Below are 26899 nucleotides of genomic sequence, written 5' to 3' on the forward strand. Positions count from 1 at the left end.
TCTCTTCTCCTTCTGGGACCCCTATAATGCGAATGTTGGTGCATTTAATGTTGTCCCAGAGATCTCTTAGGCTGTGTTGATTTTTCATTCTTTTTTCTTTATTATGTTCCACAGCAGTGAATCCCACCATTCTGTCTTCCCGATCACTTATCCTCAGTTATTCTGCTATTGATTCCTTCTAGTGTATTTTTCATTTCACTTAGTCTATTGTTCGTCTCTGTTTGTTTGTTCTTTAATTCTTCTAGGTGTTTGTTCTTTAATTCTTCTAGGTCTTTGTTAAACATTTCTTGCATCTTCTCGATCTTTGCCTCCATTCTTTTTCCGAGGTCCTGGATCATCTTCACTATCATTATTCTGAATTCTTTTTCTGGAAGGTTGCCTATCTCCACTTCATTTAGTTGTTTTTCTTGGGTTTTATCTTGTTCTTTCATCTGGTACATAGTCCTCTGCCTTTTCATTTTCTCTGTCTTTCTGTGAAAGGGGATTTCGTTCCACAGTCTGCAGGACTGTAGTTCTTCTTGCTTCTTCTGTCTGCCCTCTGTTGGATGAGGCTATCTAAGAGGCTTGTGTAAGCTTCCTGATGGGAGGGACTGGTGGTGGGTATAGTTGGGTGTTGCTCTGGTGGGCAGAGCTCAGTAAAACTTTAATCTGCTTGTCTGCTGATGGGTGGGGCTGAGTTCCCTCCCTGTTGGTTGTTTGGCCTGAGGCAACCCAGCACTGGAGGCTATGGGCTCTTTGGTGGGGCTAATGGAGTACTTCCCAGAACTTCTGCTGCCAGTGTCCTTGTCCCCGGGGTGAGCCACAGCCGCCCCCCGCCTCTGCAAGGGACCCTCCAACAACAGCATGCAGGCCTGGCTCTATCTCCTATGGGTTCACTGCTCCTTCCCCCTGGGTCCCGATGTACACACTACCCTGTGTGTGCCCTTCAAGAGTGAAGTCTCTGTTTCCCCCAGTCCTGTCAAAGTCCTGCAATCAAATCCCGCTAGCCTTCAAAGTCTGATTCTCTGGGCATTCCTCCTCCCATTGCCAGACCCCCAGTTGGGAAGCCTGACATGGGGCTCAGAACCTTCACTCCAGTGGATGGACCTCTGTGGTATAATTGTTCTCCAGTTTGTGAGTCACCCACCCAGCGGCTATGGGATTTGAATTTATTGTGATTGCGCCCCTCCTACTGTCTCATTGCACCTTCTCCTTTGTCTTTGGATGTGGGGTATCTTTTTTGTTGAGTTCTGGTGTCTTCCTGTCGATTATTGTTCAGCAGTTAGTTGTGATTCCAGTGCTATCACAAGAGGGAGTGAGCGCACATCCTTCTACTCCACCATCTTGAACCAATCTCCCCTCCCATATACTTTAAATCATCTCTAGATTACTTATAATACCCAGTAGAATGTAAATGCTATGTAAATAGATGTCAGTGTGCAGAAAATTCAAGATGTGCTTTTTGAAACTTTCTGGAATTTTGGGGGAAGCTGTGGATACAGAGGGCTGACTGTACATCAAACTTAAAAACTTCTGCACAGCAAAGGAAACAATCAACAGAGTGAAAAGGCAACCTACAGAGAAATATTTGCAAACCATATATCTGGTAAGTTAATACCTAAAACATATAAAGAATTCCTAGGGCTCAACAACAAAAAATAAACAACCTCATTTTTTAAATGTGCAAAGGTCTTGAATAGACATTTCTCCAAAGAAGATGTACAAATGGCCAACAAGCATATGAAAAGGTGCTCAACATCACAAATCATTACGAAAATGCAAATCAGAACTACAATGAGAAATCACCTCACACCCATTAGGATAGTCACTATCAAAACAAAACAAAACAAAAACCAGAAAATAACTAGTGTTGGTGAGAATGTAGAAAAATAAGACCCCTCGTGCATTGTTGGCAGTAATGTAAAATGGTGCCGTCACTACAAAAGATAGTATGGAGGCTCCTCAAAAAAATTAAAAATAGAATTACAATGTGATCCAGCAATTACACTTCTGGGTATATATCCAAAGGAATTGAAAACAGAATCTCAAAGAGCTATCTGCACACCCATATTCCCAGCATCATTATTCACAACAGCCAAGAGGGAGAAGCACCCCAAGTGTCCAACAATGGATGAATGGATAAACAAGATAGGGTATACTCATACAATGGAATATTATCCAGCCTTAATAGAAGGGAAATCCTGCCAGTTGTAGCAATCTTAATGAACCTTTAAGACATTATGCTGAATGTAGTAAGCCAGCCACAAAAAAACAAATAAATACTGTATGATTCCACTTATATGAGGTATGTAAACTATGGAAACAGAAAGTATACTGTGGTTACCAGGGGCTGGGGAGAGGAAGAACAGGAGAGTTGTTCAATGAATAGAGAATTTCAGTTTTGCAAAATGAAAAAGTTCTAGAGATCTGTCACAGAACAATGTGCATACTGTTAACACTACTGTACACTTAAAAATGGTTAAGAAGGTAAGTTTTATGTTATTTATTTTTTCACACACACACACAGAAAAACATCGGGCACGCTTTTCCATAAAAAGTGAGAAAGTGATTCTAAAATCTATATAGAAATATGCTAAAGACCAAGAATAACTAAAACAGTTTTGAAAAAGAACTAATACGTAAAGGAGGCAAAAATATACAGTGGAGAAAAGACAGCCTCTTCAATAAGTGGTGCTGGGAAAAATGGACATATACATGTAAAAGAATGAAATTAGAACACTCCCTAACACCATACACAAAAATAAACTCCAAATGGATTAAAGACCTAAATGTAAGGCCAGACACTATCAAACTCTTAGAGGAAAACATAGGCAGAACACTCTATGACATAAATCACAACAAGATCCTTTTTGACCCACCTCCTAGAGAAATGGATATAAAAATAAAAATAAACAAATGGGACCTAATAAAACTTAAAAGCTTTTGCACAGCAAAGGAAACCATAAACAAGACGAAAAGACAACCCTCAGAATGGGAGAAAATATTTACAAACGAAGCAACTGACAAAGGATTAATCTCCAAAATATACAAGCGGCTCATGCAGCTCAATATCAAAAAAACAAACAACCCAATCCAAAAATGGGCAGAAGACCTAAATAGATATTTCTCCAAAGAAGATATACAGATGGCCAACAAACACATGAAAGGATGCTCAACATCACTAATCATTAGAGAAATGCAAATCAAGACCACAATAAGGTATCACCTCACACTGGTCAGAATGGCCATCATCAAAAAGTCTACAAACAATAAATGCTGGAGAGGGTGTGGAGAAAAGGGAACCCTCTTGCACTGTTGGTGGGAATGTAAATTGATACAGCCACTATGGAGAACAGTATGGAGGTTCCTTAAAAAACTAAAAATAGAACTACCATACGACCCAGCAATCCCGCTACTGGGCATATACCCTAAGAAAACCATAATTCAAAAAGAGTCACGTACCACAGTGTTCACTGCAGCTCTATTTACAACAGCCAGGACATGGAAGCAACTTAAGTGTCCATCGACAGATGAATGGATAAAGAAGATGTGGCATATATATACAATGGAATATTACTCAGCCATAAAAAGAAATGAAACTGAGTTATTTGTAGTGAGGTGGATGCACCTAGAGACTATCACACAGAGTGAAGTAAGTCAGAAAGAGAAAAACAAACACCATATGCTAACACATATATATGGAATCTAAAAAACAAAAAAACAAAAAAAATGGTTCTGAAGAACCTAGGGGCAGGACAGGAATAAAGACGCAGATGTAGAGAATGGACTTGAGGACATGGGAGGGGAAGGGTAAGCTGGGATGAAGTGAGAGAGTGGCATGGACATATATACACCACCAAATGTAAAATAGCTAGCTAGTGGGAAGCAGCTGCATAGCACAGGGAGATCAGCTCAGTGCTTTGTGTCCAAGTGGAGGGGTGCAATAGGGAGGGTGGGAGGGAGATGCAAGAGGGAGGAGATATGGGCATATATGTATATGTATAGCTGATTCACTTTGTTATACAGCAGACACTAACACACCATTGTAAAGCAATTATACTCCAATAAAGATGCTAAAAAAAAAGAACTAATATGACTTATACTACCTGATTTCAAGACTTACTTCAAGGGCTTCCCTGGTGGCACAGTGGTTAAGAATACGGGTTCGAGCCCTGGTCAAGGAAGATCCCACATGCCGCGGAGCAATTAAGCCCATGCGCCACAACTACTAACCCTGAGCTCTACAGCCCACGAGCCACAACTACTGAGCCTGTGTGCCACAACTACTGAAGCCCGTGCGCCTAGAGCCCATGCTCCGCAACAAGAGAAACCACCGCAATGAGAAGCCCACACACTGCAACAAAGAGTAGCCCCTGCTCGCCACAGCTAAAGAAAGCCCGCATGCAGCAACAGAGAACCAATGCAGCCAAAAATTAATTAATTAATTAATTAATTTAAAAAAGAAAAAAAGAAGATCTACTTCAAGATAAAGCTACAGTAATCAAGGCACTGACGTAACCGGCACAAGGACAGACATAAAGATCAACAGGTCACAGAAAATCTAGAAATAGACCAGTGATATAGTCAAGTGATTTTCAACAAAGTTGCCAAAATAATTCAATGGGAAAAGATTCCTCAATTAATGCTGTTGGAACAATTGAATTCCCATTTAGGAAAAGAAGAAAAGCTTACTCTTATCTTGCAAAGTACACAAACATTAACTTGAAATAAATCATAGACCTAAACATAAAATATACAACTATAAAACATCTAGAAGAAAACACAGAATAAAATCTCAACAACACTAATAATTAGAAAAATGCAAATTACAGGTACAACGAGATACCACTTCACACCCACCAGAATGGCAAAAATTAAAAGACTAACAATACCAAATGTTGGCAAGTATGTGGAGAAATTGGAATTTTCAGTTGGGAACTTAAATGGTGCAACCACTTTGAGAAACAGTTTGGCAGTCTCTCTCGAAAGTTAAACATTCACTTACTATACAACACAGAAATTTCACTCCTAACTAACCAAGAGAAAGGAAACATGTCCAGACAAAGACATGTACATGAATGTTACAGTAGCTTCATTCATAATAGCCATAAACTGGAAAAGCCCTAGAAGTTCATTAACAGTTAATGGATAAATATACTATGGTATATCCATGTAATGGAACACTACTCAACAATTCGAAGCAATGAATTACTGATATGTGCAATAAGATAAATGAATCCTAAGCATTCTGCTGAGTGAAAAAAGCCAGATACAAAAAGTATATACTGAAGGATTCCATTTATATCAAATTCTAGAAAGGCAAATATGATCTAGAGTGCCAAAAAGCAGATCAGTGGTTACATAAGGCCAGGGGTGGAAAAATATTGACTGTAAAGGGGATAAAAGAACTTTCTGGGATGATAATAACATTTATACCTTGATCATGATGGTGGATGCACAGGTATACACGTTTCAAAAACTCATCACACTGTATACTTAAAATGAAGAGATTTTATTAAATTATACCTCAATAAATTTTATCCAAAAAAATAGATTATGGAGCTGTACTGCCCAATACAGTAGCCACAAGTGGCTATTTGAATTTAAATCAATCACAATTAAGGAAAATATTCATATCCCCAGTAACAGTAGCCACATTTCAAGTGCTCAATAACCACATGTGCCTAATGTTACTACAATGGTCAGTACAAAGAACACTTCCATCACAAAAAGTTCTACTGGATAGCAATGATACAGAGGATCTGAATTAGACAATTATCAATTTGATATCTATATCTATCTATATATTGATATACTGTAATATATCAATAATGTTGCAAAAAATAGTTTTGCAACCAAAGAGAAGAAATACTTTTCCTTCAAATATCCATCGAAACTTTATAATAAATTAACCATATAAATTTTATAACAAACATACAAGGAAAATCTCTAACTCCCCAAAGAAACAGTTTCACATTTGATCCCATGCAACAAAACTGGACACCCCTTTGCCAAAACACAACCTCAAAACTAATCAAACGATTTGCAAATTTTAAAAGTTTTTCTACCAACCTTTGGGTAAAAGTAGAAATGTAAGCTGAAAGTATATATTACTTAGAAATTGAAGATATGGAAAATACGTCAAAATCTAGGTAGTGAATACTTATTATTTGGTCAGTACCCCTTTTCTGGAAACTGTCCCTTCCACCACTGTCCTCCTTATGATGTTGCTCCATTTATACACAATTCTACTCTCCACGGTCGGACAAATCTCAGCACTGCACCTCACGCCTACAGAGACTAGCGCTGGGGTAGGCTCCTGGATCAGGTTGGGAGCTTCTGGGATTTTTGGAGTTGGCACTAGAGAGAAATGTCAGAATGGTCCCTTTCTGGTGGGTGAAACTGTAAAATGTAAAATTTGGGACCTACGGGTGTTCATGTTTTTCTAACACATGGAAAAGGCACACTGAGTATCACAGAAGGTGGATATTCAGAAGCCTTGGACCAGATGAGAAACAGTACCCCGACAACACTCAAGTCTCTGGTGCCAGTTTTTCCTGAAACTCACTTACAATAACTTTTAATAATTACCATTTCTGCTTAACCTAATTCAAGTTGAGTTTCTTTCAGTTGCAAATAAGGGTCCTGATATAACGTACCAAAGCCAAAAATATACAGCCATTACCATGCTCAGAGAAAGTTTCATAGCCTGAAATTAAACGAGTTCACTGCCATTTATTGAGTGGTGCTCTTTTAAGTACCTAACATGCATTAACTCATTTGATTCTTATAAGAATCCCATGAGGTTAAGTACTAGTATCCCATTTTGTACATAAGGAAAATGAGACACAGCAAGATTATATAGCATCCCACAAGGTAACTCAGCTAATAAGTAATGAAACAGATTTAGACCCAGGCAGTCTGGTTCTTCAGTGCATATGCTCAACTACTATATCACAGGGGCTCCCATAAGTATGTTTCTTACTAAATAATAACTGAAAATAATGAAATTAAATTTGAATTAAATGCTGATGAATAAGAGAGTCACATAAGGAATTATAAATGGTTAAAAACATTTAAAAGAGCTCAAACTCAATATTATACAAAAAAATGCAAACTGAGATTACTTCTCCCATATTAGAATGAGAAAGATTAAGACTGCTAACACCCAGTAGAGGCAAGGATATGGGAAATAGGGACCCCATATAATGTTGAGAGGACAATTTGTCAGTATCCTTCAGTAACCACAGCTTTAGGCAATTTATTCTACAGAAACATTCACATTAAGACTGCAAGACAGGGCGGAGTCAAGATGGCAGACTAGGAGGACATGGAATTTGCGTCTCTGCACAACTAGAGCACCTACCAGGGACCAGTGGGGGACCATGGACACCTAAGGGGACGAGAGGAACCCCCAGTGACCGGGTAGGACGTAAGGTGTGTGGGGGAGGGCAGTGATGGGGGAGGAGAAGTGGAGGCAGGATGGGACCAGCGCCCCTGAGGGGCGGCTGGGGGAGGGGAAGGGATCCCACGTCTGGAAGGGGGAAGGGGGAGACAATTGGGAGGGCAGAGGATCAAAAGGGAGCATGTCCAGGGTTTCCCCTGCCCACTTGGGCCCCCCGGGAGCCTGCAGAGATCCCGGTCCTGATCCTCTGCCCACCTAGGCCCCCTCTAGCCACACGGGTCCTGAGAGAGTGGGAGGGAGGGAAAGGGGAGCAAAAGTAAAGGCCGGACCTCTGGGACCAGCACCCCTGAGGGGCGGCTGGGGGAGGGGAGGAGTTCCTACACCCAGTGGAACCCACCCATGGTTGGGGTCCAGCGGTGATGGGGGAGACTGTTGGGGGTGGAAGAATGGAAAGGAATGCGGCCAGTGCTTTGCCTGCCCATTTGGGCACTGGGGAGCCTGCTGCCCTTGTGGGCATAATCCTCTGCCCTCAGAGCCTCCCTTCTGCTGCGCAGAGCCCAAGCCCCAGCCCTACACCCCCACCCAGGGCCCTACATCTACACTCAGAGACACCCCCTGAGACCCCCTCCAACGAGCTGGGCCTAAACCCCACCCACACACAGGGCCCTACCTCCAAACTCTGGAACTCCACACTCCGGAGGCCCTCTGGATGTGCTGCCTCTCCCTTTCTGCGCAGGTCCTAAGCCTAGGCCTTGCCCCCAAGGCCTTTGCCAGCTGTGTGGGTCTTGAGCCTAAGCCCCGCCGCCCCATGCTTAAACTTAACCCGCCCCCCCGCAGGTCTCACCACAGCCTAAGCCCCGCCCCTGCCTATGTTCTACCCCTGCATAAGCTCCACCCCCTTAGCCAAGGCTTTTTCTTTTTTCTTCTTTTAGGTTGGTGTTCACTTTTACCTTGTTGTTGACTCCTTTATATTTTTATTTTTTTTAATCTTTTATTTTTCCAATTTTATTTTATTCTTTATACTTTGTTATTGTTCGCTCCTTTTGGCTTGTTCCCCCCACCCCTTTTTTTCTCTTTTTTCTGTTGTGGTTTTCTTTTACCTTGTTGCAGTTGTTTCAATTATATTTTTATTTTTCCTAATATATTTTTTATCTTTCTAAATTTATTTTATTATTCTTTGTTATTGTACTACTCCTTTTTTTCTTATTTTTTGCTGAACTGCACAGCTTGCGCGATCTTGGTTCCCAGCCCGGAGGTTGGGCCTGAGCTCCTGTGGTGGGAACGCTGAGTCCAAATCACTGGACTAACAGAGAACTTCAGACCCCAGGGAATATTAACCAGAGTGAGGCCTCCCAGAGGTCCTCATCTTGGCACCAAGACCAGCTCTACCCAACCACCTACAAACTCCAGTGCTGGACGCCTCAGGCCAAACAACCAGTAAGACAGGAATACAAACCCACTCATCAAAAAAAAAAAAAAAAAAAAAAGAAACGACAAAAAAATGTGACAGACGAAGGAGCAAAGTAAAAACCTACAACACCAAATAAATGAAGACGAAATAGCCAACTGACTTGAAAAAGAATTTAAGAGTAATGATAGTAAAGATGATCCAAAATCTCGGAAACAGAATGGAGAAAATACAAGAAACGTTTAACAAGGACCTAGAAGAACTAAAGAGCAAACAAACAGTGAGGAACAACACAATAACTGAAATTAAAAATACTCTAGATGGGATCAATAGCAGAATAACTGAGGCAGAAGAAAGAATAAGTGAGCTGGAAGATAAAATGGTAGAAATAACTGCTGTGGAGCAGAATAAAGAAAAAAGAATGAGAAGTAAGGACAGTCTCACAGACCTCTGGGACAACATTAAACACACCAACATTCGAATAATAGGGGTCCCAGAAGTAGAAGAGAAAAAGAAAGGGTCTGAGAAAATATTTGAAGACATTATAGTTGAAAACTTCCCTAACACCGGAAGGGAAATAACCACTCAAGTTCAGAAAGCTCAGAGAGTCCCATAGAGGTTAAAGCCTAGGAGAAACACTCCAAGACACATATTAATCAAACTAGCAAAAATTAAATTTAAAAAATATTAAAAGTAGCAAGGGAAAAGCAAAAAATAACATGCAAGGGAATCCCATAAGGATATCAGCTGATTTCTCAGCAGAAACTTTACAGGCCAGAAGGGAGTGGCAGGATATATTTTAAATGATGAAAGGGAAAAACCTACAACCAAGAGTACTCTACCCAGCAAGGATATCATTCAGATTCGACAGAAAAATCAAAAGCTTTACAGACAAGCAAAAGCTATGAGAATTCAGGACCACCAAACCTGCCTTACAACAAATGCTAAAGGAACTTCTCTAAGTGGGAAACACAAGAGAAGAAAAAGACCCACAAAAACAAACCCAAATCAATTAAGAAAATGGTAATAGGAACATACATATCGATAATCACCTTGAATATAAATGGATTAAATGCTCCAACCAAAAGACAGACTGGCTGAATGGATACAAAAACAAGACCCATAAATATGCTGTCTACAAGAAACCCACTTCAGACCTAGGGACACATACAGACTGAAAGTGAGGGGATAGAAAAAGATATCCCATGCAAATGGAAATCAAAAGAAAGCTGAGGCTTCCCTGGTGGCGCAATGGTTGAGAGTCTGCCTGCCAATGCAGGCGACACGGGTTCGAGCCCTGGTCTGGGAAGATCCCACATGCCGTGGGGCAGCTGGGCCTGTAAGCCACAACTACTGAGCCTGTGCGTCTGGAGCCTGTGCTCCGCAACAAGAGAGACCGCAATAGTGAGCGGCCCGCGCACCACGATGAAGAGTGGCCCCCGCTTGCCGCAACTGGAGAAAGCCCTCGCACAGAAACGAAGACCCAACACAGCCAAAAATAAATATAAAAATAAAATTTAAAAAAAAGAAAAAAAAAAAGAAAGCTGGAGTAAGTAATACTCATCAGATAAAATAGACTTTAAAATAAAGACTGTTACAAGAAGTAAGGAAGAACACTACATAATGATCAAGGGATCAATCCAAGAAGAAAACCTAACAATTATAAATATTTATGCACCCAACGTAGGAGCACCTCAATTCATAAGGCAAACACCAACAGCCTTAAAAGGAGAAATCGGCAGTAACACAATAATAGTGGGGGACTTTAACACCCTACTTACACCAACAGACAGATCAACCAGGCAGAAAATAAATAAGGAAACACAATCTTTAAATGACACAATAGACCAGGTAGACGTATTAATATTTTCAGGACATACCACCCAAAAGCAGAAGAGCACACCTTCTTCTCAAGTGCACATGAAAAGTTCCCCAGAATAGATCACATCTTGGGTCACAAATCGTATCAAGTATCTTTTCCAACCACAACACTATGAGATTAGAAATCAATTACACACACACAAAAAAAAACTGTAAAAAACACAAATACAGGGAGGCTAAATAGTGTGCTGCTAAATAACCAGAGATTACTGAAGAAATAAAAAAATACCTACAAACAAATGACGAAGAAAACACGATGATACAAAACCTATGGGATGCAGCAAAAGCACTTCTAAGATGGAAGTTTATAGCAATACAATCCTACCTCAAAAAACAAGAAAAATCTCAAACAATCTAACCTTACATCTAAAGAAACTAGAGAAAGAAGAACAAACAAAACCCAAAGTTAGTAGAAGAAATCATAAAGATCAAAGCAAAAAAAAATGAAACAGAAACAAAGAAAACAATAACAAAGATCAATAAAACTAAAAGTTGTTTGAGAAGATAAACAAAATTGATAAACCTTTAGCCAGACTCAGCAAGAAAAAGAGAGGACGCAAATCAATAAAATTAGAAATGAAAACGGAGACATTACAACTGACACCACAGAAATACAAAAGATCATAAGAGACTACTACAAGCAACTATGTGCCAATAAAATGGACAACCTGGAAGAAATGGACAAATTCTTGGAAAAGTACAACATTCCAAGATTGAACCAGGAAGAATGAGAAAATATAAACAGACCAATCACAGGTAATGAAATTGAAACCATAATGAAAAATCTTCCAACAAACAAAAGTCCAGGACCAGATGGCTTCACAGGTGAATTCTATCAAACATTTAGAGAAGAGGTAACACTCATCCTTCTCAAACTCTTCCAAAAAATTGCAGAGAATGGAACACTCCCAAACTCATTCTATGAGGCCACCATCAGCCTGATATCAAAACCAGACAAAGATACTACAAAAAAAGAAAATTACAGACCAACATCACTGATGAATATAGATGTAAAAATCCTCAACAAAATACTAGCAAACAGAATCCAACAACACATTAAAAAGATTGTACACCATGATCAAGTGCGATTTATCTCAGGGATGCAAGGATTCTTCAATATATGCAAAACAATCAATGTGATACACCATATTAACAAATGAAAGAATAAAAACCATATGATCATCTCAATAGATGCAGAAACAGCTTTTGAAAAAATTCAACACCCATTTATGATAAAAACTCTCCAGAAAGTGGGCATACAGGGAACCTACCTCAACATAATAAAGGCCATATATGACAAACCGGCAGCCAACATCATTCTCGATGGTGAAAAACTGAAAGCATTTCCTCTAAGATCAGGAACAAGACAAAGAGGTCCACTCTCGCCACTATTATTCAACATAGTATTAGAAGTCCTAGCCACAGCATTCAGAGAAGAAAAAGAAATAAAAGGAATACAAATTGGAAAAGAAGAAGTAAAACTGTCACTGTTTTCGATGACATGATACTATACAAAGAAAATCTGAAAGATGCCACCAGAAAACTACTAGAACTAATGCATTTGGTAAGGTTTCAGGATACAAAATTAATGCACAGAAATCTCTTGAATTCCTATACACTAACAGCGAAAGATCAGAAAGAGAAATTAAGGAAACACTCCCATTTACCATTGCAACAAAAAGAATAAAATACCGAGGAATAAACCTACCTAAGGAGGCAAAAGACCTGTACTCAGAAAACTATAAAACACTGATGAAAGAAATCAAAGATAACATAAACAGATGGAGAGATATACCATGCTGCTGGATTGGAAGAATCAATACTGTGAAAATGACTATACTACCCAAAGCAGGGTAGTTCAATGCAATCCCTATCAAATTACCTATGGCATTTTTCACAGAATTAGAACAAGAAATTTTACAATTTATATGGAAACACAAAAGACCCGAATAGCCATAGCAATCTCGAGAAAGAAAAACGGAGCCGGAGGAATCAGGCTCCCTGACTTCAGACTATACTACAAAGCTACAGTAATCAAGACAGTATGGTACTGACACAAAAACAGAAATATAGATCAATGGAACAGGATAGAAAGCCCAGAGATAAACCCACGCACATATGGTCACCGTATCTTTGACAAAGGAGGCAAGGATATACAATGGAGAAAAGACAGTCTGTTCAATAAGTGGTGCTGGGTAAAATGGACAGCTACATGTAAAAGAATGAAATTGGAACACACCCTAACACCATACACAAAAATAAACTCAAAATGGATTAAAGACCTAAATGTAAGGCCAGACACTATAAAACTCTTAGAAGAAAACGTAGGTAGAACACTCTTGACATAAATCACAGCAAGATCCTTTTTGACCCATCTCCTAAAGGGAAATAAAAACAAAAATAAACAAATGGGACCTAATGAAACTTAAAAGTGTTTGCACAGCAAAGGAAACCATAAACAAGACAAAAAGACAACCCTCAGAACGGGAGAAAATATTTTCAAATGAAGCAACTGACAAAGGATTAATCTCCAAAATATACATGCAGCTCATGCAGCTCAATATCACAAAAACAAACAACCCAGTCCAAAAATGGGCAGAAGACCTAAATAGACATTTTTCCAAAGAAGACATACAGATGGCCAACAAATGCATGAAAAGATGCTCAACAACACTAATCATTAGAGAAATGCAAATCAAGACCACAATGAGGTATCACCTCACACCAGTCAGAATGGCCATCATCAAAAACTCTAGAAACAATAAATGCTCGAGAGGGTGTGGAGAAAAGGGAAGCCTCCTGCATTGTTGGTGGGAATGTAAACTGATACAGCCACTATGGAGAACAGTATGGAGGTTCCTTAAAAAACTAAAAATAGAACTACCGTATGAGCGAGCAATCCCACTACTGGGGATATACCCTGAGAAAACCGTAATTCAAAAAGAGACATGTACCACAATGTTCATTGCAGCACTATTTACAATACCCAGGACATGGAAGTAACCTAAATGTCCATCAACAGATGATTGGATAAAGAAGACGTGGCACATATATACAATGGATTATTACTCAGCCATAAAAAGGAACAAAACTGAGTTATTTGTAGTGAGGTGGATGGACCTAGAATCTGTCATACAGAGTGAAGACAGTCAGAAAGAGAAAAACAAATACCGTTAACGCATATATATGGAATTTAAAAAAGCAGTACTGATGAACCTAGTGGCAGGGCAGGAATAAAGATGCAGACGTAGAGAACAGACTTGAGGGCACGGGGTGGGGAAGGGGAAGCTGGGATGAAGTGAGAGTAGCACCGACACATATACACTACCAAATGTAAAATGGATGGCTAGTGGGAAGCTGCTGCTTATCACAGGGAGATCAGCTCGGTGCTTTGTGATGACCTAGAGGGATGCGATAGGGAGGGTGGGAGGGAGGCTCAAGTGGGAGGGGATATGGGGATATATGTACACATATAGCTGATTCACTTTGTTGTTCAGCACACAAACACTGTGGAGCATTTATACACCAATAAAGATGTGAAAAATAAATAAATAAATAAAAAAGAAAAAAAAAAGAATTACCATATAACCTAGCAATTCGACTTCTGGGCATTTATCCAAAAGAATTGAAAGCAGCAACTCAAAGAGATATTTGTATATCCCTGTTCACAGCAGCATTATTCATAATAGCCAAAAGCTGGAAGGAAACCAAACATCCATTGATGGATGAATGGATAAACAAGATGTAGTGTACACATACAATGGCGTATTATTCAGCTTTAAAAAGGAACGAAATTCTGACACAGGCTACAATGTGGATGAACCTCGAGGACACTATGCTAAATGAAATAAGCCAGACACAAAAAGACAAACACTGTATGGTTCCACTTATATGAGATATGTAGAATAGTCAAATTCATAGAAACAAGAAGGTATAGATAGTTTCAGTTTTGCAAGAAGAAAAAATTCTGGAGATTGGTTACACAATAGTGTAATACACTTAAAAATGGTTAAGACAGTAAATTTTATGTGTATTTTACTACAATTAAGAAAAGATGTATTTAAATAATTAATGCCTGCATCTAATTACAGATTTCTCCAAATCTGGTATACCTCTCTCTCTGATGAGCTGGGTAAGGTTAGGACATAAGTCCCAGTTTATTATCACCCCCATCAACCATCAACTCACTCTCAGACTACACTCCACTACACCTCCACTGTAGTGGAATTTTGCCTCCACTATAACTGATCCAGACCAGAAATGAGGCAGTCTAAAGATTTCTGGGAAATAAAAACAAATAGAAAGGGGCCCACATGTGCACATTTCCTTAAAGACTTTTAAGCTTTTTTACTTACTGTTTAATAATCATTTAGTTTAACTGTAAAAGTACACTACTGGCATAACAAACAAAATTAGAGTAAATAAATGTAAATCCAGCAAAAAAAAAAAAATTAATTAAAAAAAAAAAGGAATACAGTTTCAAACCAGTATTAAACTTGCAAAAATAAATGAGTTCTAAAATTCAATGATCACAAAACTGGAAAAACAGGTACACTTACATACATTTCTGGTAGCATTCTAAACTATTTTTTCCTAGAAAACAATCTAATAACAAATCTAACAAGAACTATCAAAACTGTTCTTTTTAACATTCATAAAATATTCTGATTGGTTAATTTTGCTTTGGGGAACACATGTCATGAAAATACCCCTAAGTAATGCTAACAACACAATGAAAGGAGTACCAAGATATCAGCACAATGCTATTAACAATATAAAGCTTTTCAAACATATACATACACCAAATAGTAGAAGAGTCAAATTGTAGCATAGAGCTACAATGGAATAAAGTTATTAACACTGAAAATTATGTAGAAATTGTTTCTTGTTCTGTAGTCAATATTCAGAAATGTATATAACAGTCTTAAAAATAAAAAGCACAATATGGATTCACTGACTACAACTATGTAAAGTATGTATGTCTGTGTTCATTGACAAAGATTAGAAATTAATGTGAAATGATGTAACTTTATAACCTTTAAATTCTTATTTCTGTAAGGTTGTTTAAATTCATGATAGACAAAATAAATATAATAGATCTCAACAGTGTATCTTAAAAAACAATATTTTAACTATACATTCTAGTAACTAAATACATATTTCACAAGTTTAAGTAAGGCTTGTCAAGCTTATTTCTTGTCTCTAATCTTATCCAAACCTGCTCCATCCAATTTTATTCATTAAGAAATATACAATGTTCAATAGTTCACCTCAGATCTAAGGAATTTTTAAAAAGAAAAAAAAAAAGAAAGAACTTATGAGAAATAAAGTAATTTTGAAAAAGTTTCACATTTAAACAAACTTCTGTGAACTGTCTACATTATTTATTCATTTAGTACATAATATACCCTGAAATTTAGAATAGCATCACATACCTGATGCGATGACAGGATTTTTCATAAGCTCCCTAGTTATTGGACATATAAATTCATCAGGAATTCCAGAGGAAAGGGTTTTTATATTTGTCCTGAGCTCTTCAATTTTCCGCAGAACTTTACTACGCAGCCCTAGAGATTCTGAAAAGAAATTATTCTGTTAGGGCTGGAGAACTATTACTTGTAACCTTTATGCATGTCTTCAGCAAACAAAGAGAAGTTTCATCTACTACAACCAAAAATCTTCAGACATTCTGTTTTACCACATGGAACCTTTTCTTTATAAATTCTTTAATCAATATTTGTAGTATAGAATACTGTGTGATTAAAATAACTCAGCAAGAGAAAGTTTATTCTAAATAACTTTAGATTCTCAAAGTTCCTCAAGAATTTCAGATTGCCCAAATACTAATATACCACACAAAATCAGAAAAGGCTCATTATTATAGGTTAATTTATTTAGACAACAAAAAATTTCCTAAAAATCATTTTTAAAGATGTTCAATTTGATAATATAAAAATTGTCTTATATTTATAAACATTATGAAATTGGGTCTATTATTTGCTGATTCTCATATGAAACACAACCTCAAATAAAGTTCATATGTTTGTCCAAGACTCTACACATACGTTTCATTCATTTGTATTAATTTTAAAAACTTAAGATAAAAGTATCTTAATTTTTAATCTCGGGAAGATTAATACAATTAAGTTTAGGAAGTTTAGTGTGATTATCTGTTTATATTTTTAGATAATCTAGCTGACAGTTCTATTTTAGGTGGAGGTGTTTGGGGGGTGTAGGGTGGGTAGGAAAAAAGAACTACATTTCAGAACACCTCAGAGTTCCCATAAAAAGCCAAATCAGCTTTCTTTCTGATTGGAAGGTAATTCTCCATAGTGTTTATACACACCTTATGACACCTTTTGTCTAGCAATCTTTTCAAGGATGTCTGCAAACTTACTTGGAAGCTAGAGGTAGTGTTTCCCTCCCAGTCTGAGGGCAGATTTGTTTCCTGACAAGTACAAAGATAATGTCTTCCTCTTGGACTAGTTTGCTAGCAGTCCCTTTATAAGATTGGTGGGGGGGGGGGGTGGTTCATAAACTCAGGGTTCCTCAGCTATGACACCAACACAAATTGCCCCCACAAGACTAGGCGGAAAGGGCAACCAATTTAAATATGAAGCTCATGCTGCCTGCTGTGCCATGAGTAATAAACTGTTCAAATCTATTTGGACTCATTGACCATATCTATGGAAGTATGGCAAGTCAACCTAGCAGCTGCCTACATCTTAGGAACTGCTTTACTGCTTTCCTGTGACTTACCTCCTATGTAACTCATTGAAACAAAACTGAGGATTTTTAAAACAATTTTTTAAAAGCACCACAACACGTTTATAATTAGACTAATTAGACACATTAATAATTACATAACTAACATAATTAAGTCATATCATTTAAGGGGAAAATTATACAACATGTAATAAGGATATAGAGGTATTTAATATTCTGAAAACTATATATTACCTTGTCAAATATACATGTGTGCCAATATTTAGAATGTTTATTAATAAAGAATATAGAAACCCTATTTCAAAATGTACTGGATAAGAAAAGGTTAAATTGTGTGTCACCCTTGTCTAATTTTAATGTCATTTAAGAATGCCCTCAGGCAAGCAGTTACCAAATCATATCCACAGAACTTGGCCACAAGAAGACATCTCCTTTTGTGATCGGGGTTTGGCAGTGAGTGTTATTAAACTTAATTGCTCAGAAAGAAAAGACCCTGACCAGCTGAGGGCTAGTAAACCCTCAGTACGGGCAATGGGCAATATTTAGCTATATTTACTATAACTCTGAAAAGGCATCTGGCTGTTAATAAGATGACAAATTAACTAGGCCATCACCTCCTGTACCCTCTTTCCCACCCCTTCCCCAACCCTGGAAATGCTACATAATTGAGAATTGATGGAGTCTGAACACAAATAACCATCAAAAATACAAAACAAAATTACGAAAACCCTCAAGGAAACAGAAGTAACTAGGTTCCAGAGTAGGGGATGGGAAATAGCTTAAAGCAGAGATTTGTGTACACAAATGGAAGAAATACCTTTCTACTTGTAGCCTTCACTCTCCCCAACTTTGTCCTGTAAATATCATTGCTAAGGCAGCAACGCCAGCATGAGCTGGAGGCAGGGTAACAAGAGAGCACTATGGCCTGGACTAACAATGACAGCCCATTGGGCTGGTCACTGAATCACCTCTGCAATGCCCTGAGACAGAACAACAGAATCAAAAGCTGGTTTCTTGGAGAAAAAAACTTTAAAACTTTTTATTTTTTAAAGATAAATTTTATTAACAAACTTCTGACTTGAAAGATCAAGAGAAAACAAGACATAAAAACTATATTAGGAAAGAAAAGGGACACACAACTATAGGTACAGTAGGGATTTGTTAAAGGATTTAGAGAAGATGGTGATAGAAGCAATATAATTTTTAAACTTCTCTGAATCCCCACATAAAAACAGAGCAACGAGATAGCAAAATCAAATCCCACCTACACTTCCAACAAAACAAGGTAGCAGGGTATCCTCAGGAATCCCACTATAAGTGGAAGAGAATAAACCACCAACATCCATAAGACCTGTGATTCATATCAATGCAGAAGCAACAGGACATCTGATAGGCCTGAGGAATGGAGACCCCGAAATGCCCTACTCTCAGGAAAGTGGGGTAGGCCAATTTAAGAGCAGCAGCTGAACTGGAAGGGTTATGCCCACTCTAACAGCAGGTCAGTGCACAGCCCTATACCTGTGAAAGGACTATTTCACTTCAATCGTGTGTAAGGAAAAAATGGTAAATGTTCTTGTTACTTAACAGTATATGCAGTTAGGCAACAAGTGAAAGTCTACATAAGGAAGTATTACTAGGATTTGAAACATGAAACTTCCAAAATCTGAGGATGTTAAGACAGCTGGTGCATAAAGTTTTAAAAAGCATTTGATATAATAATTTTTAAAGCAGAAAATGATAAAAATGTCTCATGTGCTTTCATGGTTTCTTGGAAAGACAAGAATAAAAAGAAGAGGGAATGCTTTGAAAAAACCTCATTCCCAATTAAGAATCTATGACTGATAATTAGTTGAATATAAGAGTAAGGACTGACACGATATACAGTAGTTCCTTGTCATTTGTCATTCCATGGTTCTACCATTATATTGTCTACAGCAATTCCAAACTCCAGGATAGGTAGAAGTTTGCAATATTCCTGAGGCCTGGACATAAACTGAAGCCAAACTGCAGATGAAAATCACGTGGCTAGTTAGTGGACTTACTGCTTGCCTAGTATCACATCTCAAAGAGACTTTCTTGCTCTTTATCTTCATACTTTATGCCTTTTGGTTGCAATATTAAAGGCTGTCGTAGAGTTCACAAATTCATGGATACACATATGTCTTAAGACATACCTCTCTTAATATCAAGGATCTCTTGTACCTGTAATCTCTTTCTGGATATTCCTTATGCAAATATAGCACTAGATATAAGGAGTTATTTCCTACCTAAAACTGTATGTCTGTTGTACCCTTAGCTGTCATTAACACTATCCTAGAAAAGGACTATTACTCTAGGTTAAAACACCATGTTCCAACAGATACTCAAATCTATAGAAGGTTCCTTTATTGTATATTTACAAAGGCTCATTGAAAAAAGATTTGATAGACTGCTTGACTCCTTAAAAATAATTTTTAAGTGTCAAACGTAATAGATATACTACTTTGTTCCCTAACACTCCAATATACTTCACTGAAAATTAATTAACTTCCTTCATATGATGAATGTTAAATTCGTATTTATTCACATTGACATAGGAACCGTTTTAACAGCTGTACCACAAAAGCAAATGCAAGTAAAATAGTTATGCATCACAAGAGTAAAATTCATTATCACATACTCATCAGTTTGCCTCTTAATACATTTTTTTCTAGACCCAATTTCACTTCTCTATTACTCCAATTTACTGTTTTGAGGAAGAGCCTACTTTTCTTAAAACTCAAGACTAACAGAAATCCACTGTAGCTTAAAGTAGCACTTGTAGAAGATTAATGTTAGCCTGCTGACCCTTTATAATTTTGCAAAAACTTTAAAATATTGATAGTTCAGAATGATGTAGAAAAAAATTATTTAAAAATTTATTTATTTAAAAATTTATTTACTAATTTATTCTGTATTTAATTTGTTGTATTTGCTAACTTTCCAAATCTTAAGCACAAACACAAAGCAAATTCCTTACTTACTAGAGAGTATGCAATGTTCTTGTCTCCATTTATAATGATCTTCCTAATTCAGCTTTTAGACCACAGCAGACTTATTTAAATTATATTTCAATTTTGGCTTGAGCCTGGTAGTTCCAAAACTTATTTCACCGAACTTCAGAATGATCATAACTATTAAACCCGAGACTCACCTTCAAAAACTATTTCAGGCCATTAACTGAATCCTGTAAGAATTTCTTATACTTTATTTATCGGGCTATTGGGACAGAATTCTATTCCTATTGTTTTTACTATGCTCTCTTATGTTTTGAAACATCCTTTGTTGAAATCTGAAATTATTATTTTATATTGTCATGTGCTTTTGTGTGATAAGGTATTGTTAAAACTTATTGTGAGAGAGTAATGAGAAATCAGCTAATGAACATGCTAAATTCACCAGAACTTTAAAAACAAAAACAAAAAAAAACCTGTACTCTATTACCTACTTTCAGGAAGAAAGAGTAACTTATAAATTATAAAGGAAATAAGTTACTAGAGATACAAAAATAACTTTCACAGTATGGCCTGAGTACAAAACCATCTGATTCTAATTATTTTCACAAAATCATCATTCTATTAACTTCTTAAAAGGCCATAAGCTTCCAAGACACTTAAATAGGTTCACATACTATATTTACTATGTAATGAAAGTATACTACTATACTTTAGAATGATTTTCTATAACAAACACTTTTTTTTGCTCTTTGACTCCTCATTAACAGTAAATTCACTATGGACATCCTATCTCCTAAGCTTTCTGGTTAATTAAGATTTTACTAGAGCATACTGATAAGTGTCTGAGTATTATGTTCATTAGACCACAACACTAAGACTTCAAACTGTTTTTGAGAAGGATGTATTGATAGTAACCAGAACACATAAAACAACTCTTACAATTCAACAATAAAAAGAGAAACCAATTTTAACCAAAGAAGATATATAAACAGCCAATAAGCACTCGAAAATATGCTCCATATCATTAGGTAAATGCAAATCAAAAACCACAATGAAATACCACTTCACATCTATTGAATGGCTATAATCAATAAGATAGGTAATAACCAGTGTTGACAAAGAGGTGAAGAAATTGGAAAGCTCACACATTGCTGGTGGGAATGCAAAATAGTACAGCTGCTTTGGAAAACAGTCTGCCAGTTCCTCAAAATGGTGTATGTAGAGTTATTCTACTTTTAATCATATATCCAAGGGAAATGAAAATATACTCACACAAAAACTCATACACATATATTCACAGCAGCATTACTGATAACAGCCAAAAGGTAGAAACAACCCAAATGACCATCAGCTGATGAGTGGATAAACAAAATGTGGTATAGCCATACAATGGAATATTATTCAGCCATAAAAAGGAAGTACTTACACATACAAAAACATGGATGAACCTTGAAAGGTTAAATAAAAAAAGCCAGATACAAAAGGCCACATATTGTATTGTTCTACTCAAAAGAAATGTCCAAAATAGGCAGATCCTATTTCTACAGAAGATAGATTAGTGGTTGCCAAGAGGCTAGAAAGAGGAAAGAATGGGATTCTTTTGGGGGGATAAAAATGTTCTGAAATTAGATAGTGGTGATGGTTGTACAACTCTGTGAATATACTAAAAACCAGCAGATTGTACACTTAAGAAAAAATGACTTGTGCATTGAAAATTACAAAGCATTGTTGAAAAAGAAATTAAGAAGACCTGAATAAACATAAAAATATCCTGTGCTTATGGATTAGAAGAATTAATATTGTTAAAATGACAATAATCCCCAAATTGACGTAGAAATTCAGTATAATCCCCATCAAAGTCAGGTGGCTTTTTTGCAGAATTTGACAAGTTGATCCTAAAATTCATATGGAAATGCCAAGGGACCCAAAGGAGCAAAACCAATCCTGGGGAGAAAAAAAACCCATAGATGGAGGACACACAATTTTCAATTTCAACACTTACTACAAAGCTATAGTAATTAAGACACTGTGGCACTAGCGTATGGATAGACAAATAAATCAGTGAAATAGAATTGAGAGTCCAGAAATAAACCCTCACATTTATGGTCAACTGATATTTAACAAGGGTGCCAAGACAATTTAAAGGGGAAAGAATAGTCTTTTCAACAAATGGTGCTGGGACAACTGGATATATACATCTGAAAGAATATAGCTAAACTCTTACCTCACATTATATACAAAAATTAAGTCAAAATTGATCACACACCTAAATGTAAGAGGTAGAACTATAAAAGTCATAGAAGAAACACAGGTGTAAATCTTCAAGATTCAGGATTAGGTTTGGGTTTCTTAGATATGACACCTACAGCACAAGCAATGACAGAAAAAAAACAGATAAACTGGACTTCACCAAAATTTATAACTTTTGTGCATCAAAGGACACTTTCAAGAAAGTGTAATGATAACCCACAGAATGGGAGAAAATATTTACAAATCATATATCTGATTAAGGGTCTAGTATCTAAATTTATATAAACTCATCAATAAAAAGACAAATAACCCAGTTTTTAAAATGGGCAAAGAATCTGAACATTTTTCCAAAGAAGATATACAAATGGCCAATGAGCATATGGAAAGTTGTTCAACATCACTAGTCATCAGGAAAATGCATATCAAAACCACAATGAGAAACCACTAGGATGGCTATAATTGAAAAACTAAACAAGTATTGATGAGGATGCAGAGAAATTGGAATCCTCATACACTGCTGGTGAGAACATAAAAAAGCACAGTTGCTTTGGAAAATAGCCTGGCAGTTCTTCAAATGCAAGCACAGAGTTACCATATGATCCACCAATTCCACTCGACAGTTTTCAGAGTTTTGTTTTGTATATTTGATGGTTATTTGTATCTAGACTCCATCAGTTTTCAATTATGTAGCATTTCCAGGGATGGGGAAGGAGGGGGGAAGAGGGTACAGGAGCTGATGGCCTATTTAATTTGTCATCTTATTAATTTGTCATCTTATTAAGAGCCAGATGCCTTTTCAGAGTTATAGTAAATATACCCAAATGTTGCTCATTGCCCATACTGAGGGGCTACTAGCCCTCAAGCTGGTAAAGGGTCTTTTCTTCCTGAGCAATTAAGTTTAATAACACTCATTCCCAACTCCCAATCACAAAAGGAGACATCTTCTTCTGGCCAAGTTCTGTCAGTATGATTTGGTAACGCCCTAGAAAACTGAAAACAGATGCCCACACGAAACTTGTATATGAATGTTCATAGAAGCATTTTTCATAAAATCTATAAAATGGGAACAATCTAAATCCAATCAACTGGTGTGAATGGATGAACAAAAAGTGATAAATTCATACAGTGGAATATTATTCGGCCATAAAAAAGTGAAGTACTAATATATACTACAACATGTATGAACCTTGAGAACATGCTATGCAAAAGAGGCCAGACACCAAAGGCCATACATTTTATGAAATGTAGAACAGGCAAATCCTTAGAGACAGAAAGTAGATTAGTGGTTGCCAGGAGCTAGAGAGACAAGGAATAGGAGTGACTGCTAATAGGAATGGAGTTTTTTTCTGAAGAGATGAAAATGTTCTGGAATCAAAGAGTGGTGATGGTTATACAACTCTGAATAGTCACTGCACTGTACACTTATAAGAGGATGAATTATATCACAATTTTAAAAATATATACATTTTAAAAATTACAGTTACATGATAGCTTTAATTACCTAAAGAAACAGTATGTAACATTTCTTTTCCATAATCTAATAAAAATATACTATACTTCTATACACAGACATATATCAGTACTACCACCATGCTAGAATATTAAGAGGAAACCATTAATGCAATTAAAACCAATCTCAGAGTAAATTATTAAAAGCTGTTTTTAAGACTGCCTAACTTTCACTAGTCTTACCAATTTTCAAATCATCAGCTAGACTTTCTTTTGTAAGATTCAACAGTTCTCGTCCATCAATGTTATTCATTTTGAAAATACCAACAAGGTCTTTTAAACCTTGTGCACAAAGCCAGTTTGAGACATCGTCCTCTGACCAATCTTCAGTAAATTGCTTTGGTTGATCTTCTGCGATCCTTGCTTAAAAAACAAACAAACCAAAAAAACCCCACAAACAAAAAGTAAGTGAAAAAACAACAAGCAAGAGAAAAAGTATATCCTTTATAAACATTCTCACTTTGTACTAAAAAGTAAATGAAATTTTCTTAAATCTGTGTTTTCTACTTTAACATCCTTTAAGAAATTTTAAAAAATCAAATAATACTACGTATAAGGTATTATTTAATGCTATATTAAATGCTACTCTTTTGGAACATTTTTCACTCCAGAAGAAGTTTATCTTTATTATATAAAATTCATATCAGCAGAAGTATTATATGTGATCTGTCATCTGCATATCAGCACCACTAATTGGTTAATTCTGACAGTGATAAAAATAAAACTCCTAAATTATGTGTCAATGTTGCTTGATAAAACCAAAAATAAAAGCAACAAGATAAAACTATCATTTCTATTTTGTTCTAGGCTATATTTATCTGAAAAATTAGTATGGAGTATAAATAAAGAGCTTACAAAACTATGGGAGGTATGATATTCATGAATGTGCATCCAAAAGCATTTACCAACAGTTTTAATGTACATGTCTGGGTTAACTTTAACACTGGGTTCTCTAAAATTATTTTTAAATTATATTAAATTTGGATGTATGCTTTATATTGAGAAAAGCAACATGAATAATTTGTCCAAAAATTACTGAATTTCTCATTTTAATGGTGAATGGTGCTGAACTGGGTTACACATGATATCCTTACTAACCTTGGCAAAGTGTTTCCAGGTCAAACTGCCAGATAGTCACTGTTTTGTCCATTGAACCAGTAGCAAGTAAAAGGATATTGGGTGCAAAGGCACAAGTTGTGACATACCTAGTTAATAAAAACAACTATTATATATCCTCAGACCAATTTTTTAATTATATTACTACAAAGTGAAGTTAAGTTCAGACCTGGTGTGCTGAGTCAAGGTGTGAAGTATATCCTCAGTATTCTGAAAAACAACACAAACAGCTTTATATTTACTCAAGCAAGAGTAAAGCTACTGATAAAGACTTGTTTGACCTGAATGGTTTATACACTCTATGTATTCTAATATTATGAGTCACTAATATAAATCAAAACTTTACCCAATGAATAGAGAATAGCATTTATAACTAATAACATTATGAAGTACTTATTTCACTCTTTCTCAATTATCAGCACTGCTGTCTGCTGAAATTTTTAGTATAATATAGTCCTGGCTGATTTGTCTCAACTTACTAATAGTAACCATGAAATAATTTGTATTTTTGCTATGGCATTTGACTGTACCCACTGCAGACGAGTGAGTAGAAATTAGTCATTTCAATATTGAGTACACTTAGCTGGCCATCCAACATCTAGATGTATTTAACTGAGACTCATATACATATTTTATGGAGAAAATATAACATTATAGCTATTTCTGTGAATGTAAAATCTCACGAAAATCTCCTGAGAAATATTAAGGATCTATTTCACCTCGTTTGAGTACTCTTTCCCACTTCCTGCCAGAACTCAATAATTTGAACTGCTGTGTGGAGGACTAGCTTAGCTTCCTTGCTTGACCCACTACACTTTGATAATTCACATCTCTATTTCTTTGCTGGCATAGCTACAACATAAGCTGAACCACTGTAAGGTCCCACTCAACACCGATTTCTCTTGGAGAATATTTTCGTCAATTATACCTTCACTATATATTAAACGTTCATTTTTCTTCATATTTATGCAACCTGGTCTTTATTCACATGCATCTACCAAAGAGCCCCATTTTTCCAAATCCTTTATAACTTACTCTTCTTATACTAGTCTCTAAATCCAGGTGGGACTCTAAAGTGATAGAGCCACTTTCAGCTTTCAGCTATACCTTCCCAAAACCCTCGGGTAAACATTCCTTTGCTGTTATGGAAACCTGGTGTAAGAGTTTAAGAAAAATTGACTTAAAGTGATTTTTTTAATATTGATGCTCTTTAAATCTGTATTTTCTTTGATCAGACTAAACATCTGTCTATCTTAAAACCATTATTGAAATATTTAAGGGCTTGTCTCAGAACCAATACCTTACCTGCATAACTATTTTAGCATTTCTGAAAATGTATATATTATATTCTTGGGCATCCTAAACAGAAAAAATATGTACATTTTTCTCATCTTGCCTAGCTAAACTTGAAGCTCAGTAGCCTAATAAGCAAACATAATTTACACAGATCACACAAGATTTTGAAATACTTACAGTATCATACACTATGACAGACTTATCCACTGATCTTTAAAAGAAAAAAAAAAGATTATGGGTGAAAGTTCTATAAAAACAAAGTACAGTATTTACATAATTAGTATTTTTTAATCATTTTAATAACTTTTTAAGAAAAGGCTGAAATATTGATATGCACACATTCAGAATGCAATC

General features: G+C 36.4%; 1 protein-coding gene across 5 annotated transcripts in view; it reads right to left on the bottom strand.

The window, feature by feature from the left end:
* Nucleotides 1-26899, bottom strand: part of WDSUB1 (WD repeat, sterile alpha motif and U-box domain containing 1) — a 73370-nt gene that overhangs the window by 19836 nt on the left and 26635 nt on the right. For all 5 annotated transcript variants that reach the window (XM_061200577.1, XM_061200557.1, XM_061200547.1 and 2 more), the window contains exons 6-10: nucleotides 26723-26756; nucleotides 25419-25459; nucleotides 25232-25338; nucleotides 24317-24496; nucleotides 16109-16249 (exon numbers count right to left, since the gene is read on the bottom strand). In XM_061200577.1, coding sequence (XP_061056560.1) covers nucleotides 16109-16249; nucleotides 24317-24496; nucleotides 25232-25338; nucleotides 25419-25459; nucleotides 26723-26756 — 503 coding nt within the window. The remainder of the gene's footprint in view (nucleotides 1-16108; nucleotides 16250-24316; nucleotides 24497-25231; nucleotides 25339-25418; nucleotides 25460-26722; nucleotides 26757-26899) is intronic.

Source organism: Eubalaena glacialis, chromosome 1 (genome assembly GCF_028564815.1).
Source record: "Eubalaena glacialis isolate mEubGla1 chromosome 1, mEubGla1.1.hap2.+ XY, whole genome shotgun sequence".
Lineage (NCBI taxonomy): Eukaryota > Metazoa > Chordata > Mammalia > Artiodactyla > Balaenidae > Eubalaena > Eubalaena glacialis.